At 29.2% G+C, this 19,757-nt stretch overlaps 1 protein-coding gene across 2 annotated transcripts; it reads right to left on the bottom strand.

Moving 5' to 3' along the window:
- Window positions 1-9,187: 9,187 nt before the first annotated feature.
- On the bottom strand, window positions 9,188-13,330 carry LOC105134477 (zinc finger protein GIS2-like). Of its 2 annotated transcripts, none has more exons than XM_011038894.1 (4): window positions 13,151-13,330; window positions 11,730-11,943; window positions 11,005-11,097; window positions 9,188-9,968 (listed from the first exon to the last, which is right to left on the bottom strand). In XM_011038894.1, the coding sequence occupies exons 2-4, from the start codon at window positions 11,858-11,860 to the stop codon at window positions 9,431-9,433; spliced, it is 762 nt and encodes a 253-aa protein (XP_011037196.1). In that variant the 5' UTR covers window positions 11,861-11,943; window positions 13,151-13,330; the 3' UTR covers window positions 9,188-9,430. The 2 variants fall into 2 exon arrangements, with proteins under 2 accessions (XP_011037196.1, XP_011037197.1); XM_011038895.1 differs by lacking the exon at window positions 13,151-13,330 and adding an exon at window positions 12,502-12,640.
- Between the last annotated feature and the right edge of the window lie 6,427 nt (window positions 13,331-19,757).

Here is a 19,757-nt window from a genome sequence, read left to right on the forward strand (position 1 = left end):
CATCTCTTTGTCCTTTCAATTTCAGTTCTTAAATTCATCAATCAATCCTTTTATTTATGTGATAGGACTGTATTTAAAATAAATATTTACCACAAATTAAAGGTATTTTATATTATTAGATATGTTATTATAAAACATGTTTTAATTAAGGAGTTATTGATACTTCAAGTACAAAATGATGATATAAAGTCTTGATAAAAAATGCAATTTTAAGTACTAATCACTTATTTAATGGGTTTGATGGTGGAAGAATAGAAAAGTCTTAAATTCTTAAATTTAGGGTTCTTAAAACTAATTAGGGAAAAAAGGATATTGTTATGAATTTTATAATTTGACATGAAATGAGTGTAATATAGGGTATAAATAATGGTTAAATTTTGATTTGGTGTATGTGTGTGGTGTTTTAATAGGATGTATGATCTTTATGTTGGATTTGTGTTGTAGAGAAATTAAAAAGAGGAAGTGAAAGCTTGTTAAATTTTGATATTGAATGTTTATGAAGGAATATGAAAGTCCAAGGTATTGTTAGTAAAATAAAGTTTTGTTTGGGTGTGTGAATTACATGCATGAAAGTTTAGAAATTTGTTTAAGTTATATAAGAACTTGTTGAATTGGATTGTGTGTAGTGTTTTGGTATTTGTAGTATAGAAATTAGCATACTTGAAAAAATATAAATTGAAAAGACTGAAAAAATTATATGTTTTATGGATGAAATGAAAGGGTGAGAATGGCAAAAGTGGTTGTGAAGTTGAATTAGGATATATGAAATTATTTTGGAAGTGTTTTGAAAAAATCAGGTGAAATATTGTGAAATTATATGTTAATTTAATGTGTATGTGTGAGAAACATAATACAGGATAAATAATTGATATGAGTATTTGTTTAAGAAAGATTCTTGGTTGGATATGTGAATTTCATGTGATATGCATGTTTGGGGGAAGTTATGGATTTTAAGTTTGAATAAATATATGATATTGAATACTTATTATGTAATATGGAAGCCTTATAAATTGTAAAGAAAGTACATTTCTTGTTTAAATGAATACTTGACATGTTGTGATTTATGTTTAGAAAGTATAGAAATGAGGTTTGAATACCTTGATGTTGAAATGGTTAAATGAAATATATATTTTGTTTCATGATTGGAAGAAATATGTCTGAGTTTGTGTTAAGAAAATTACAAGAAATTATGAATCTTGTTCAAATTTGCCAAATTGTTAGGATATAGAATTTTAGAAAATTTAAGAAGTTAATCATGGTAAATTGATTAAGTTGCATTGTCTTTAATGTAAACAATGGTATGTTGGAATTATCTTGTGTATGATGTGATGATGATTTTCTTATCTGGTTTATATGTAGTGTTTATAGCAGTTATTTTAAATGTGTAAGTGGTCATTAATATATTTAAGAGGATTGAATATGTTCAAATATTAAGTATAAAATAGTTTAAAGTCAATGATCACCTTGAGTTTAATAAAATATTGGAGATTGAAACTTGCTGATGAAAAACTGAGTCATTAAGACATTACAATTTGTTGATGAAAATGAATAACAAAACATTTAGATGTTAATTATTATAATAAAGATATGGGATAATGCAAATGAATTCATAGACATGGGATAATTGTGATAAACAAAAATATTATATCCATAAACTTGTTTATAAAAATATATGATTATGTGAATTAGTAAATGTGGTGAAAGGTTTAGGTGTTAATTTGAGATGTTTTATTGGAATGAAGGAGAAAAACTTATAATAGGACCAACTTCTCAAAAGCATGTATAACATAACTTCAAGGTAAGGGTTGCTCTTTTGCCTTGTAAATTGTTTAAATTGCTTTTGTAAAGTTATAATGCAATAGAAATTATATATAAGTTGTAAAAATGTGAATTTTAAATTACTTTTGTAAAGTTATAATGCAATATAAATTATATATAAGTTGTAAAAATGTGAATCATGAGAAAATGTTATCTATAAGACAGTAAAATATATTATTTGAATACTTTCTATGAAGCAGGATAATATATTAAATGAATATTACGCTTTTAGGGTAGGTTATATGAATATTACATCTTTGAGGCGGGGAATATGAATTTACACCTTTAAGATTGTATGAATATTTAATATATTACTCCTTCGGGGCAGTTTATATGTATGAATATTACATCTTTGAGGTGAAATATATGAATATTATACCTTCCGGACAAGTTATATGAAAATTATGTTTTCAAGGCAAATTATCTCAAAATTATATCTTTATGATAGTTATATGATTGTTATGCCTTCGGGACAAGCAATATGAAAATTATGTTTTCAAGGCAGATTATCTGAAAATTATATCTTTATGATAGTTATATGTTATGCCTTCCGATTAAGTTATTATAAGTGTTAAGCCTTTGCAATTGGTCTATATATTTATTATGCTTTTTAAGTAGGATGACATTATTTGATGTACACATTAATGATTGAGATTGCTACATGAAAATAAAACGATCACATATTTGGGGAAAATAAAATAAAATAGAGCTAGTCATTCAGATATGGTCTATTGTTCAAATAAATGTCGTGCAAATTATACTTATGTCAAGCAATTTATACTTATAAAGCAAGAAATGAATGTTAAACAATAATATAATATGTTTATAAGGCAAGGGAAAATGATATGAATAAAAGTATGGTTTTTTTATAGCAGGAATTAAATATTATGCAAATTAACTAGATCATACTAGTAGAATATAATATGTCAAGATTAAATGGACTGCAGTAGTGGAATTTAATATTATGTGTATTAAATGGATTGTAATAGTGGAATATAATATGTGAAGATTAAATGGATTGCAACAATGGATTGTAATATAAGAAAACATTAAATGGACCACAACAACGAAATGTAATATAAAAAAATATTAAATGGATCACAATGATGAAATTTAATATCATGTGATGAGAAAAATATTAAATGGAGTGCAATGACAAAACATGGTGTAATATAAGGAATATTTAAATTAGAACAATATAAAAATATGATATAGTTTAAGAAACATTTTAAATGTGTGTGTGTGTGTCTATATATATATAGATGTGCCATGAATAAGCATAAGAAATATACGGGAAAAATATATATGAATATGTAAGAAATGTTTCGGGGGGGATATATAATAATGTGCTAATAATGAAAATAAAAGGGGTGTGTATATGTATTTGAATGTGCTATGATTCGACATAAAGAATATTTATGAGGAAAAATAAAGAGTGTAATGACAAAACATGGTGTAATATAAGAAATATTTAAATTAGAACAATATAGAAATATGATATAGCTTAAGAAACATTTAAAATGTGTGTGTGTATATATATATATAGATGTGCCATGAATAAGCATAAGAAATATACGGGAAAAAATATATATGAATATGTAAGAAATGTTGGGGGGGGGGTTATATAATAATGTGCTAAGAATGAAAATAAAAGGGGTGTGTATGTGTATTTGAATGTGCTATGATTGGACATAAAGAATATTTATGAGGAAAAATAAATAAATATGCTATGAATAGGTATGAGGAATATTTATTATAGAAAAAACATGAATGTGTCTTAAATGGGTAAAATGAATAATAATGATGGATAAATATATGAATGGATCATATTTGGTATAGTAGATGTTCAAGACTGAAAAAAATTATATTGATGAATCCATAATTAAACTAAAGAACGATTTATGAGTATAATAAAGGATAATAAACTTAAAATTGGTTGAACAATGAATGATGAGTAATTTTAAAAATTTATAAATAAAAGTTGATAAATTATTAAAGAAAATGTATCAAATCAAAAAGTTATTATAGAATTGATGTGCCAATAGATTCATTTAAGATGTGAATGTTTGATTATTTGATTTGATAAATATTAATAATTATAATAATAGGAATATTAATTTTGTGATCCTATATGTTTTTACAAGCATCTTCTTTCAAAATGCAGACTTAATAGATTGTTTTCAAAATATTTTACTTTTTACATTAAATAGTATCTTGTAATGTTAGATAAAAGCTTGTGAGTTAATTTATGTATATAAAATGAAAAAAAGAATTGCAACCTTACAATTTTATATTTTATATGTATCATAATACTTGATGAAGAAAATAATGGAGGATGAGTATAAAATTACTAATATGGCTCTAGAAAAAAATTACCCCATTTAATAAGCACACAACAATTGTGAAAAATGAAAAAATGCATTGCAAGTTTAGGTCATTACAATTTGTCCCTGATATATAGTTTAAAATTTTTTTGAATTACAAGCAATTTCATCAATTTCCTATTCCAATATATAATGTCATCGTATATTTTTATTATTTAATATTTATATATATAATCTACACATATTCCAAGAAAATTGATATTATTATTTATTATTATTGTTATTATTATATATAAATGTCAATTCTAATTCAATAAAATTTCAATAAAGTTTTTCCTATAAATCAATATACCAAGTTGTTGACCTTTCCACTTTTTTTTTATTTTTTTTATTGTCAAATTATCCATCCTCAATTCTAACCCAACCATCAATCATCATGAATCATGTCCCATTTAACTTTATCATCATTTTTCATTATCTTAAAAATTCAATGATACATTTCAAATATGAATTGAAATATAACTAATTTCTAATATTAATACACATAAAACATATAAAATATTAACTCTACACAATATAATATACATCAAAATTAAATATCAAGCCTCAAAATAATAATATAAACATTGCATGTATCATAATCCTATATTAATTAATAGTATATAATTTTTTACAATTAAATGCAATCCCCGGAATAATAATATAGCATTACATGTTTTCAATTATTATACTAATAGTTCTAATTATACAATCAAAAGATTTGAACATAACATTTACAATAATTATACAATTATATAATAATATGCTATATTAATTATTGCTCCTTTAGTTAGGATTGTGAGAAACTTTTAATTCAATTTTTAATTCATTAAATAAAATTTCAATATCTAGTATAAAAAAAATTAATATCTATAATTTCTCCTAATTATCTCCAATATATTCAGCCTACTAGTATTATTAATTTCTATAATTACAAATAATGCATATGGTAATTTAAATAATGTCACTACTTTAGTAATCCTTCTCGATTACCCATCAAACCGGTAAATTACCTGAAATTCAAAAATCCCATAAGTTACCAATAATCTTGACAATCCATTTGATTGTCATTTATTTGGTAATGCTTTATCGTTATCAATAATTTAGTAATTTATCTAATTATCATTAATTCGATAATCTCTCATGGTTACCAATAATTTCAGTAATACATCTGATTATCATTAATTCGGTAACCCCTTATGATTACCAATAATTATTATTCCCTTAGCTTTTTTTTTTGTATATAAGATATATATCCAATAATTAAATGATTTAAAGATGCAATTATAAATATAAAATTTTTAAATTTAAATGAAGTGAAAAATACATATCTCCTGCTTGCGATAATCTGACTCCTCCTAATTGAGCTCTTATTCTAGCAACCTCCCCTATAACAATGGCATTTTCCCACTCATTATAAATTTATTCATAAACCTAATGTGCCTAATTTCAAGGCACGATTAGCTTTGTTTAAAATAAATCATCACATCAAATAATCCAATTATTTACAAACCATATTTTTCAAAATACCAAGTATTCTATTTCATTATCAATCAATATACACTATTTCTTTCACACTTCTAATAAATTTCAAAATATCATTAACATGTTTACACTAGCAAAATCAACATGATTTCACTATTCATGCAATGCATCATTCATCTTACAACAATTCACTTACAATATCCTTATATATAATTTATATAAAATATTTTATTACTTTCCCTTACCATGCCAACTTCTTCTCCTTCCCAATAACCATAATGTTTCATTCAATTTTTTCCTTGATTTAAACATGTACGCATTAAAAAACACATTATTTCAATTCACCTATAATTTTTTTTTCCATGGCTGGCCATGCATCATAAAACATAACCATGAATTATGCCAAATTTTGTTATAATTTCACTAGTTTCACAACTATATGCAAACTAAGAATTCTAATTCAAGTAAAATTTTCAAAAACCTTAATTCATCCATTTCAGAACCTAGAAACAACTTGAAAACCTCAACTCAATATATCTACTTCTCATGCGACCTTGTTAAAATGAAAGGGAGAATACTTTACCAAGTACAAGCTTTAAATGTGTTCTAAAAGACTTCCTAGAATTCCGTTCCTTTTCTTGGTCAATCCTCCCTTCACTTTTCTTTACCTTCTCTTGCTTGATATCTTTTTAATTTAGTGTGCAGCACACTTAATTTCTACTAATATTCAAGTTTCCTGAGATTTCTTTAGAATTCTCTAGAGTTCTATCTTCTTTTCTATTTTCTTTATTGACTGGCAAACATCCCATACACACACATACACAAACATATAATTTGATTAATTTCCGGCAAACATCCCATACACAAACATATAATTTGATTAATTTCTTTTTTTGTCCCACTTTTCAACATTTTATTTTCTTGGGTAAGTTTTTATATGTTTTAAAGGTCTATTTTCATCAAATTTTGACAAGGCAAACTCAAAATTCATTCAAGTCTATTTCCAAGTTTTTCTTTCCTATTAAGTTATTTTTATTTGGATTTTATTTGCATTCTAAACTTTTTATATTTTCTAGGTATTTTTTGATATTTATTTTTTAAAAATCCTTATACAATAATTTTTATTTAATTTCTCCCATCAATAATCATTCCAACAAGTTAAATATTCATTATCAACATTAAACTTATTATTTCCTTCCTTAATTTTATAAGTTTCTTCAAAGGAGGGCACACACAATGCATAGTGATTTGTTTTGAGGGCTAGAGTAACTTCTCCTTCTCTTTTAGGTTTTTGTTAGTTTCATTTTATAATTAATGATTCAAGCCATTTGATAAGCTAGCCTAGCCATCAAGTCCAATATGAGCCCACCAAAAAAAAAATTAAAACATTCAGGTTCAATTCATATAGTGATCTAATTCAAACTCCAAGGAGCATGTTTGATGTTAAAGGAGTTTTTTTTTCTCGATTCAAACTTTGGGGTCAATATTAGAGAGGACTTAATTAATTTTTTTCAAAAATATCAAATCAATATGAAGAGAACTTAATCTTAGCATGTCTTTAAAGTAGTGTTTGGTTATTCTTATGAAATAAAAACAAGACATAGATAACAAGGGCAAAAACATGATTGATTGAAGAGAAAGCGATATACAAAGATATAAAAATAAATATATCTTTTACAATAATTTTTATTTAATTTCTCCCATCAATAATCATTCTAACAAGTTAACTATTCATTCTCAATGTTTAACTTATCATTTCCTTCCTTAATTTTATAAGTTTCTTCATAGGGGAATATACACAATGCATAATGATTTGTTTTGAGGTCTAGAGTTACTTCTCCTTCTCTTTTAGGTTTTCGTTAGTTTTGTTTTATAATTAATGATTCAAGCCATTTGATAAGCCATCAAGTCCAATATGAGCCCACCAAATTTTTTTTAAAACATTCAGGTTCAATTCATAATCTTGGTATGTTTTTAAAGTAGTGTATGGTTATTCTTTTGAAATAAAAACAAGACAGAGATAACAAGGGTAAAAACATGATTGATTGAAGAGAAAGGGACATACAAAATATAAAAATAAATATGTACTTAGAATAATTTTAAATTTTAGTTTTTACTTTCAAAATAGGAGGTACAAAGGGTAATTACATTAAAAAATAATATATATATATATATATATATATTATTTTTTGTACCTAAAATATTTATATAAAAAACTGTTAATTTCAAAATTATCTAACCAAGACATGTTAATATAAAAGAGATTATTATTATAGTTTTAAAACTTAATCCGAAAGTGTACCTAGATCATGGGATTAAGAAAGTTAACCCGAGTTAACTCATTTTTTCTTTAAAGTATCAAGTCATTTTGACTATTTTTTAAAAAATTAAAGGATTTTTTACCCGGGTTGACATAGTTAAATCAAGTTAATTTTATTTTATTTTACTTGGACTGGTCCAAACCCCAAGACCATCAGGTCCAAGTCTACCCCTAAGCCAGTTGGATTTTTATAACTAGAATTATTATACTTAATATAAATTAAAATAAAAAAATAATATATAATTATTTATTAAAACAAATAAGTTTGTTGGTGACATATATTAAGAGTAAAATATATTTTATTATATCTTACAACTATTAATCAAATATGGTACAAAAATATTTACTTTGTCCTGCACACTAACTATTAATCAAGTAAAATATATTTTATTATATCTTACCAACTATTAATATGGTACAAAAATAGTTACTTTGTCCTGCACACTAACTATTAATCAAATATGGCACAAAAATAGTTACTTTGTTCTACAGACTACCATCAAACGTTATTTTTTCTCCATCTCCTGCTTTATTTTATCTATTTTATTTTCACTGTTTTTTTTTTTTTGGTCACGCAACAATAATGAAATACTACCCAAGATTACCTGAAAAAAAAGAACGTAAACTCGGTTAACACACCAGCTGAGCTTAAGATACCCTGTCATTTAACTTAAAAAGAAGAAGAAGAAGGAACATTCAGGTGGAAATGCCAAAGCACGGGCTCGATTTTTTTATTTATTTTTTTCCAATCCAACCATAATTCTAACCCCTCCAGCCATATCATCAGTCACACATTTACCCTGCTTTCCTTCTATATGCTGAATGTCAGGCTGATAGTCAGGCGGTGATGTTATTTGATGATCTTATGCTTGATGATTTTGCACTATCGATTGTTATTTTCGTGTCCTATCTTTCCAATACAAATGGATTTGCTTGATGAAAGTTGGATGATTTAATTTTGAATTTCATGGTGCTTGCAGTTTCTTCTTTAATTGAAAAATCTTCACCACAAAGTGTTAAATAAAGGCTAATTTGTTACATCCCTTGGCGTTTGAAGAAAGCTTAGTTGGTCTTACCGTCTGCTACTGCACTTGCTTGTTTCTGACTGGATAACCATTATCAAGGTTTCCAGATGAGCTCATGGTACAGTGAAGAACTCGGGCGAAAAAAATTGCAGATGGCAAACTCGCCTCACCATCAGAAAACATAATTAGCACACTGCGTAATAAATCCTTTATTCCAAACCAGAGCAACTTTTAACACAATTATTAGGTACTACTATAAAATAAATGCTCCGCATGAAACATCATCAAATCACTGCCTATCAAATAGAGAGTTTCAAATGCCCCCGCAAGCCTAGTATTCAACACTCGATAAAAAAAATCTAATAACTAATTGAGCTACCTCCCTCATCTAGAAATATTGCCAACACTCGGATCATTATTCAACGGTAGAACCTCTGTGGATAGCGGTCCATCATCCTCCCAGAAGGGCACTCAAATGCACGGTGTCCTCGACCTCCACAGTTGTGACAGATCATCAAGGGGCCCATGCAATCCCTGCTCATATGTCCATACTGGTGGCAGTTCCTGCATACAATGTCTTGGTAACCACCACTGCGCATACCTCCCCGTTCTCCAAGCATGTTTGATTTTGGGCACTGCCTAGCTACATGCCCAGCAACATTGCACATGTTGCAAATAGGCTCATTGGGACACTCACGTGCAAGGTGACCTGTTTTCCTACAATTATTGCATGCTTTGTCATTTGTACAGTCAGCTGCAATATGGCCCTGCTTATAGCAGTTGTTGCATAACCTCAAGTCCCCAGGTGGCATGGGTGGAGCTGTGCACTCTTTAGCTCGATGCCCAGCCTTTCCACAGGTGTGGCAGATTCCCTCATTGGGACAATTGCTGGCCATGTGCCCAGGTTCCCGACAGTTCCAGCATAAGGATTTTGTGGTGCATTCTGAAGCAATATGCCTGCCAGACATTTTTATGCATGGATTTAGTCAGCTAAGTAGTAACTGGAAGGTCAATTTCGTTTGCAAGGGAAACTAATATCAAAACTGGAAATATCATTAGCACTGGTGCACTTGCAATGCTATGACCAAAACTTGAGATTTCCATGCATGGACTTAGTCAGCTTAGCAGTAAGTGGAAGGTCCCTTTGGTTTGCAAGGGAAACTAAGATCGAAACTGGAAAATACCATTTAACACTAGTGTACTTGCAGTGCTATGACCAAAACTTGAGATTTCTCAGGACAATTTTCTCCAGTCAAACACATAGCTTGCTTTTAAGTCCCACACTTCCAGGATTTCAGTATCAGTACAAAGATAAAAGGGCTAAAATAGTATTTTGGTAATGCCAAGATACAGCAAAAAAGGTGATGGAATGGATGCTAGACTACTATAATGACAAAACACATGTTGCAGGTGCCAGCAGTAGAATCAAGTATCTTGTTTGTGTTTATGGGTGGACTAGGTGAGGAAAAAATAAATAGATTTGCATAGAAATAGGAGAAAAGGGAAGAAGTAAACCAAAAATGACATGGAAGAAGCTTCAAAGAAATTTTCAGAAATCACAATTCTACGTGTGATGCTTAGGAAAAAATTTCAAAACACAACAGGCCAAAGCCAAACATCCTTTAGTGGATAACTATAGATGTTGAGTTTGCAAAATGTCGTCGGGTGAAACATATATTCTTCCATTTACCCTGAAAGTAGAACAAGAGTCCAACAATAGAGCCTATTATTCTAGAATGTCATTTAACCATGTAAGGTCAGGTAGATGTCATAGTGGATCAATCTAGAATGTCATTTAGCCATGTATGGTCGAGTAAATGTTGTAGTGGAGCCTGTCATTATAGAAATATCATTTAACCATGTGAGATTGAGTAAATGTCATAAATTGTAAATCTAAACTAAGCCTGCACAGTTTTGCTCATGAATAAATGCAGGTTTACATTATGATGAACATAATGCTCCAATTCGCAGTCTCTAGAATAGAAGTTCATACCCGGGAAGGCCACAGTTGTGACAAATTGCCACATTGGGGCACTCTCTAGCATAATGACCTGGTCGTTTGCAGTTCTTGCACAGATTGCTTTGGCTGGTTGCAAAATCACAGAAAACTAAACTTTAGCAGCGTATAACAGCACAGAGAGCACTGAATCTATATAAGAAAAGGAATACAAGAATCAGTGATTCTTTAACAAGCCTTCACAAAGAGAGATGTGCAGGCACAACATCAAGGAAATGAATAGGGCGGACATCTATCATAAAGGAGCCCTTGTTTCTTCCACGCAAACAAACAGCAGAGAGAAAGAGAGAGAGTTGATTTCATACTTCTCCACACAAATTGTTGTCTAACCAAATACCACAACAAAGAAGGAAATGGAACAACACCCAATAGCACCACTTATCAAAAAATAAATCTAAATAAAAAGTAAGTATGGCCACATCCTTATTCCATGAATGAAAGCTAGCATTCAATCACAATCTAGAAGAAGCAGCAGAAACACCAGTGCTGTGCATTTCTTTGACTTGGAACACAAAGCTGTTACAATTGCACAACCTGGCAATAGCAAAAATTTAGGAATCTCCCATCCCATAACCACAGATTTCCACTCTCCATGACACCATCAGATGAAATGAAATTCTTTACTAAACTCTAACACTGTTAGTTTGCTCATCTAGGCCACTTGCAAAGCACATAAAAAGGAAAAGAAACCAAACAGAAACCTGTAACCCCGACGTGACTCTCGTCTGTAAGGTGCACCACGATAGGAAAAGCGATCAGAGCGGATCCTACGATCCATTGGGCTCCTGCTCCTGCTCCTGCTCCTGCTTTGGCTCCTAGTGTCAGAACTCATCTTCAAACTTACCCTTATTAATACCTACCAACACTGATCTGCAAAACAACACAACACCAACACCCACCGCTGCTGCCTCCTTCCTGTCCACATCAGAACCACACACCCATCATCATCCATTAACTCAAACCCAAACCCGTAACTACCCCTCCAAAACAAAAACACCAAATCCCAACAGTACAAAACAAAACGTTTTTCAACAAGCATCCATCCTACAAAGAGTACATAACAATGATACCACTCAACTCAGCACCAGGAACACGGAACCCCATTCCTCAATTATATCCTTTGATGAAAATTGTACATCTCTTGCAAACAGTCACTGCCCCCAACAGAGTCAAATCTACATAATTATTAATGACACTACACAACTCCATCTTCTTCGCTGATCATTCAAACCAAACCAGCCACTACAGAAAGAGGCAAATTAAAAGAACATGATCCGAGGTAAGAAAAATTTCAGTTATTAATTAGTAAAATTTTCTCCCTGCAACAGAAGAAGTCCATCAATAATTAGGCAAACGTTCAAAAAATAGTTTCAAAAGGAGAGGGTGGGTCTTTAAGCAAGATGGCTATTTCTTTGGAGATACAATCCTGAACAAAGCTAAGAGGTCCTGACCAATACTGCAAAAGAAGATTACCAACAAGCATTTGGAGCCTTTTCGTAGTTCTGTTGAGAGTTTCCAAATTTTTGGGAAAAGGGCCAGAATCTAGATATATAAGCCTTCGGAAACCTCTGGCAAGAATTTAAACATTCGACCGTTATATACAACCACAATACACAACATATAATTACATTTCCATTCCCTGCCTTCAAAAAACGCTGCAGTTTGGTTCTGCCTCCCCGTCTCATCTGAGATATTGGAAAAGTAAAACTTTTTTACCTATTTTCCTAATTAACCTCTTCCACAAAGCATAACAGCGAACTAACAATTCATTCATCTCCTAGATGTTATCTAGACATCCAAAAGAGGACACATACAGGTCAGTCTAACAAAATTATCTGGGTCATCTGAATAATGGAAAGCCACTACAATTTACAGCCAAAAACCCATTTTAAACACAGTGTGAACATGAATACCAGAACTTTTAGACCTTAAATAAAAATCACAGATTACCAAGCACAAAAGGCAAAAAAATAACACGACAAACTCTAATGACAAGTTGTGAGATAAATTATACCAAAAATAAGAACCACTTTTGCACCAAAATTTGAAACATCTAAGATAGTTATCGCTAACCCTAATATTTTGAAATCAAATAATTTTTTTGAGAATTGAAGAGGCAAACCTGAAGCTAACAATACAGTAACGGGGTGAGGCGACCCAGTAAGAGAGAGAGGTGAAGTAACAAATAGCTGTACTAACCGAGAAAAGGAAGGGGTTCAATTTGGGGATTTTGGGAGGTCAGTAAGCTAGCGAGCGGCGAGAGCGTGTTTGTTTATCAAGGCCTAGGGCACGACGGCTGTCGCCTCTTTTTTTAGAGAGGGTGTGAATGGGTTTTAAGGCCCAGTAACCATGGTCAAATATAGCCCAGTCATGTATTAGATCCAGCCCATAAGAAAAAGGATTGCTTCAAGAGGGCTTATATTATTTTTAGGTTTTAAAAAAAAATTAAAAATATTATTTTAATTCATTTCAATACAAAAAATACTTTAAAAAAAAATGTTATTTATATTCTCAAACATCCCCTTAATTTAATAAAACAATATTTTAGTGTCATGGTTAGCTTTTAAGATGTTTTTAGAAATACGTTAACATTTAAAACACTTTCAAAGTTTAATTTTTTTTATTTTGTTATGAATATTTATTTAGCAAGATATATATTTAAAAAATATACAAGCAAAAGTGTTTTTAAAAAAAATTATTTTTTTGCTTCGAAATAATCATTTTTTAGATCATTTTTATGTGCTAATATCAAAAATATTATTTTGATATATTTCCAAACAAAACGCACACGACTTAGATTATCTATCTCTGTACCTCTTATGTTGTTTGGACCGTGTTGGATTCTATTTTTAGCCATAGATTGAAAACTTGTAACTTTTGAAATGAGATACTCGCAGCGTTACTGAGTAATCTCACACTTTTAAGGCATTGTGCAATCAGCTAGCTATTATAGATCATCATGTTAATGAAACTGACATCATATACTGGTGCCTTCATGGTTTTGGCCCTGGGTTTACTAATTTCTCTACTATTAAGCTCTTTTTTTCCTCTATTCTTCTATTTCATGATCTAATCTCACACTTTTAAGGTATTGTGCAATCAGCTAGCTATGCTATTATAGATCATCATGTTAATGAAACTGACATAATATACTGGTACCTTCATGGTTTTGGCCCTGGGTTTACTAATTTCTCTACTATTAAGCTCTCTCTTTCCTCTATTCCTTTATTTCATGATCTTGTTCTAAAGGCTAAAAGCTCAAAAATATTTTAAAACATGAAGCACTTGTTGCTTCATCAACTGCTTTTATTGACAACGAAGGCACCTTTAATGCATTTCACAATGGAAGGAATAAAAAATCACATAGAAAAGGGAATTTTTTAATGTTGGTGGTGGCCAAGTCTATGAAAATTACACCTCGTTACCAAATCTATCACAATGAAGGACACATTATCAAGCAATGTCATGATTGATATATAAGAGTAGCTAATTCTCATGCTCACCTTACTAACTCTTTTTCTCAATATTCCTTAGAATATACCTCTATTGACTAGCACACAAACATTAAAGCCTTTATTCATATGACTTTCAATGTATATCAAGTGAACAAGGTTGAAGTCTATAATTATAAGGATTGTGTAATATTTGGTAATATAGTTTTTTTTACCAATCACTCATATTAATATTCATTCTCCATCTAAAAATCTAAATCTAATGGATGTTTTAGTTGTCCCTTAACTCACTTAGAAACTTGTTATTATCATTAAACTAACATTTGATTATTTAATTTATATTACTTTCATTGATAAGTCGTTTACCATACAAATTTACGTAACAACAAAAGTGGTGGTAATCAGTTGTTGTGATTATGATCTCTATGTGCTTAAGCATGGTCATTCAACGTTTCTTTCTACTTTTAAATATAATTCTCTTAATATTTCCCACAATGTTTATAAGATAAACAAGGCATTTTATGGCTTAAAGCAACAAGATAAACAAGGCATTTTATGGCTTAAAGCAACCCGTCATCCTTGGTTTCATGGTTTTAGGTCCTTCGTACTTTATTTTGGTTTTTTATGTAATCATAATTATACATCATTTTATATCCTCACCATATCTGACTATCTTATCTATTTATTACTCTATATTAATGATATTATTGTGACAAACAATGATGATGCCTTACTTTGAGATTTTATTTAGTGTTTTCATCGTGAAGTTGTCACCAAAAACTTGGGCAATTTGAGTTATTTTATTGGTCTTAAGGCATCCTTTTTTGCAACTTGACTCTTTTTAAGTCAAGCCAAATATACTCATGATATTCTTGTTCATGTTTAACTCCTTCATAATAAATTGATGTATATACCAATGGTTGTTTCTTAGCGGCTCACTGGTGATGGTATTCCTTATTTGATCCCACTTTGTATCACATCATGGTAGGAGTATTGCAATACTTGACTATAACTCATCTTGATCTCACTTGTGTTGTAAATTTTGTAAGTTAGTACATGCAATCTTTTACTATAGATCACTTTCATGCACTTAACCATGTTCTTCACTATATTAAGGCACACTCCACTATGGGTTATATTTATCTTTTTCTCCACCTTCAGGTAGGTAAGCTGATTGGGCTACTTACCATAACACCCGCTGCTCCACTTCCAGTTATATAATCTTTTTTGGTGAAAACCTTGTATTGTTGAGTGTTAAGAAACAACCCACTGTTTCTCGTTTTAGTTGTGAACATGAGTATCAAGCATTAACTCGCATGTCCTTGAAAGTTATTTGGCTCTCACCTTCTTCAATGCCTTAAGGTTTCTTTGAAACACCAATCTTTACTTCTAAGTGATTAAAAAAATGCAATCTCCTTAACTCTTAATTGTGTTTCTCACATATAGTCTAGATATATTGATTCTAATTATCATTTTATTCATGAGCTAGCTATCTTTGGTGTTATTCATCCTTGATTTGAGTTGTCTTAGATGCAGATTGTTGATGTGTTTATAAAAAATCTCTCTTAATCTCTCTTTACTTTCTTTTGTTCTAAATTTTATGTTATGGTCAATCTCACACTAAGCATGCAGAAGGATGTTAAGTATACAAGAACAATGCATCATGATTCATATGATCCTACTTGATTGTAGAAAATATTATAGGAGATGTCATAAATGATTGCTTCTATATTTATTTGTCAAGTGTATAACTGTATATTCTACCATTTCTGAATATTGTACTTTTTTACAAATAAGAAACATCACCGCTACAGGAAAAACATGGTGGTTTAATAGATCTTTTTTAGATATACTACCATTTATACAGTGAAAGAAAAAACTAATTGTTCATTCTTGAAAACATATGTTTTAGTTACAAGTCATGAATTGACACTTAGGGTTAAGGTCGTATTTAAAGTTCTTGAAATTACTAATGTTTTAGGTATCCACGACCTAACCACTGATAGTTTGTTGATATAACATTTTCGTTGGAAATTATGCGATGTATAATTCTCCTTTAGAATAATGAAATTTATTATGATAAGAAAAGGGGAAATACATAAGAGAATTAACAAGTCTACCACAAAATAGTTAATAAGTTGACAAATGCTAACTGATATATTCACTTGATGAAAACCTTAATATATTTATTAAATGACAAGCACTGAATATATTAATTTGTAAATTGTAATATCAACATCTTTAATTCCTAACGTAGATTAATCTGTTTACGATAATACTGCATGCCCTAAAAAATATTATACAATAATACCATGCTAATTGGTTAATAAAGTTATAATGTATAATAATATCTTATTTTATTTATAGATGATTGATTTTTTTTTTCTATAACATTGGTAAAGTAGTGGGATGTACCAAAATAATTTTGGGAAAGTATCGTAAAGGTTCTAGTAAATCATCTCTGGCCTCTATCGAAAAAGGTCATGCTGACATTAAAGTACCCGTCTAACTTTTAGTTAATGCATATAAAGAAAAAGCATCATCAATAACACATGTAATAATCAAACATATAAAAACTAATTAAAAAGACATCCACTTCAAAGCAATCAAGGAGAGAGGGAGAGTGTTTTTGTGTGTGTGTGTGAGAAAGAGAGAGAGAGAGACATATATGTTTGATTGTTTTGAAATGGATGTCCTTTATTATTTATTCATTTCTTTTCATACTGAGTCTTCATTACTCATTGAGGTCTCATTACTTCGATTTTATGTTTATCCAGGGGTTTACATTTTCACTATGGATTGCTAAAATGAAAACTCCATAAGTTTAGTGTATTTTGTAACTAGACTTAGTATTTGTGCTTCCTGCAGGCCTGAACTATTTTTTATGTGAAAAATGATGCTTATTTGTCTCAAGCATTCTTTTTTTTTAATATACGACTAGGGTCATAAACTTGAATAGGTCTAATAAGATGATTTTAATTAATATAGATTAAAAAAATGATAATAGATGAATCAAATTTGAAAAGAAAAGTCATTAAGAAAACATGAGGAAATTTTTTTTTTTTCAAAAGAGTACAAACGATGTATCTCAATTCATAAAATATTAAAATAAATAATAATGGAACAAAAAAAAAAGGCATAAAAAAACATGTCCTTGTTAACTTAAGTTACATGACAAAACTATAACTCTGATCATTAAGGTCAAGCCAACCCGAGATATCCCGCCAACCACGCAACTCAAATAATGAGATTGTAATAATTTGATAAAATAAATAAATAGAAGTATAAAGTTTTTTTTCTTAAAAAAAGTATGTTAATTTTTCAAACTCATACTCAAGTTATTAAACCTAAAGCACCTTATTTGGAAAAAATCATAAATTCAATTTTCAATCAATAAAATATTAAATGATGATATTAAAAAAAATTAATTATACAAAAAAAATTAAAAAATATATAAATTAAAAGAATGATGATTAAAACTCAAATACCAAATAAATTTTATATTTGATTGGAAAGTAGAATTGAAAATAAAATTCAATTTACCAAAAAGACCAAAAAACCAAAAGAATGAGGAATGTAATTGACATACAAAATAAAAAAAAAATCATTATTGAATGGTGAAATTGAAAAAAAATAATTACTTTTCCAAAAGGATCAAGAAAAAAATAAAAATCAAAATAGTAACGATCAAATTGGAAAACATAATATCATCAATTTGGATTGAAAGATGAAATTAAAAATAAAAATAAAAACTTCTACAAAAACATCAAGAACAAAAATTAAAAATCAAAAAAATAAAAACTTAAGTTAAAATATCAACAATAAAAAGGGTTATATTGTAATTTTTAGGGGGTAAGAGTTAAAATAATAAAAAAACAAAGAAAGCCTATTGATTATAATTCATACAATCACCGGAAACACGTGCCTTACCAACATGAAGAGGCAACAATGACACTTCCAATAACATTGTGGAATAACATTTTTTGATGTATTAAAGGTGTTGTACGTGCTGTTTAAAGGGCATAAACATCTTTCACATGTCTCAAATGCTTGCCTTTTCTAATCAAATATTAAATTGTTCCTGAGATGACTTAATAATAACACTTAAATCATTGTGAAAAGATATAAAAAACCCTTGATTCCTTTTTTTTTGTTTGCTTTGAAGAGTATTTTATTCGTTTCATTATGCATTTTAATTATTTTTATATTTATGCAAATATCAAATTATATCTTAGCTGATATTATAATAACAAAAAAAATTACTATGTAAATACAAAAATATTCATTGATGACAAGTTTTTTTTTCAATAGTATTTTAGTTATTTCATTATACAATTAAGATGAGAAAAAATTTATTTATAGTTGTTTAATTTAGCAATGACAAATTAGCCACGAAAAATTAATATTCTTAATAACTAATGTTACAATTTTTTAGTGAAGAAATAAAAATATTATTCCATTATTATAGTAAACAATGTTTTTTTAGAGTGGAGTTCCATGTTTTCTCGAAGGTTTTAGCTTCTTTTAACATACAACTCCTGGAAAATCGGCTTATATATGTGGTTCGATGACTTCTCGCGGCTAATATTAGCATTTAAATTACATTTGGAGTGTTGGAGTTTAATGCAAAATACAGCATGTTGGTACATTTATTAGGAGGCAAGATCGCTAGAAACATTTTTTAAAGATGGTTTATTTTTGTATTTTAAAAAAGTTAAATTTTTTATTATTTTTTTTATACTTTCAAATCATTTTAATACATTAATATCAAAAATTATTTTTATAAAATAAAAAATATTATTTTAATATATATTTAAATTAAAAATACTTTAAAAAACATCTACAACCCCAAATTTAGATCCCTAAAATACTTTCATGAACCCCGTTCTGTTAATTTGCATACATTCATCATAAATTACCCTCCCGTGACCATTTATATCTGGCCCGGGATGAAAGCTGTCCTGTTCTGTCTTGAGCACTGGTCAGTATGGATTTAGAAAAGCTATTTGCGGGTACAGTCACCTGTTGTTGTTGGTTTTTTTTTTTTTTTTTTTTTTTTTTTTTTAAAAAATTTTTTTTTTTTTTTGCTGTCAAGAAATCATATGCTCTATTCATTTCTAAAGTTCTGGGCTTCCTTATGTGCTCAAGAGCATATGCGTGAATAGCAAAAATTACTAGTAAATCTCATCTCATGTTAGTGCCAAATCTCGATAATTTTGTTCGACCTTGTAGTTGAAAAGAAGAGGGAAAGAAAATGAACCAGTTTTACTTTCAACG

The sequence above is a fragment of the Populus euphratica genome, unplaced genomic scaffold (assembly GCF_000495115.2).
Source record: "Populus euphratica unplaced genomic scaffold, PopEup_1.0 scaffold104.1, whole genome shotgun sequence".
NCBI lineage: Eukaryota > Viridiplantae > Streptophyta > Magnoliopsida > Malpighiales > Salicaceae > Populus > Populus euphratica.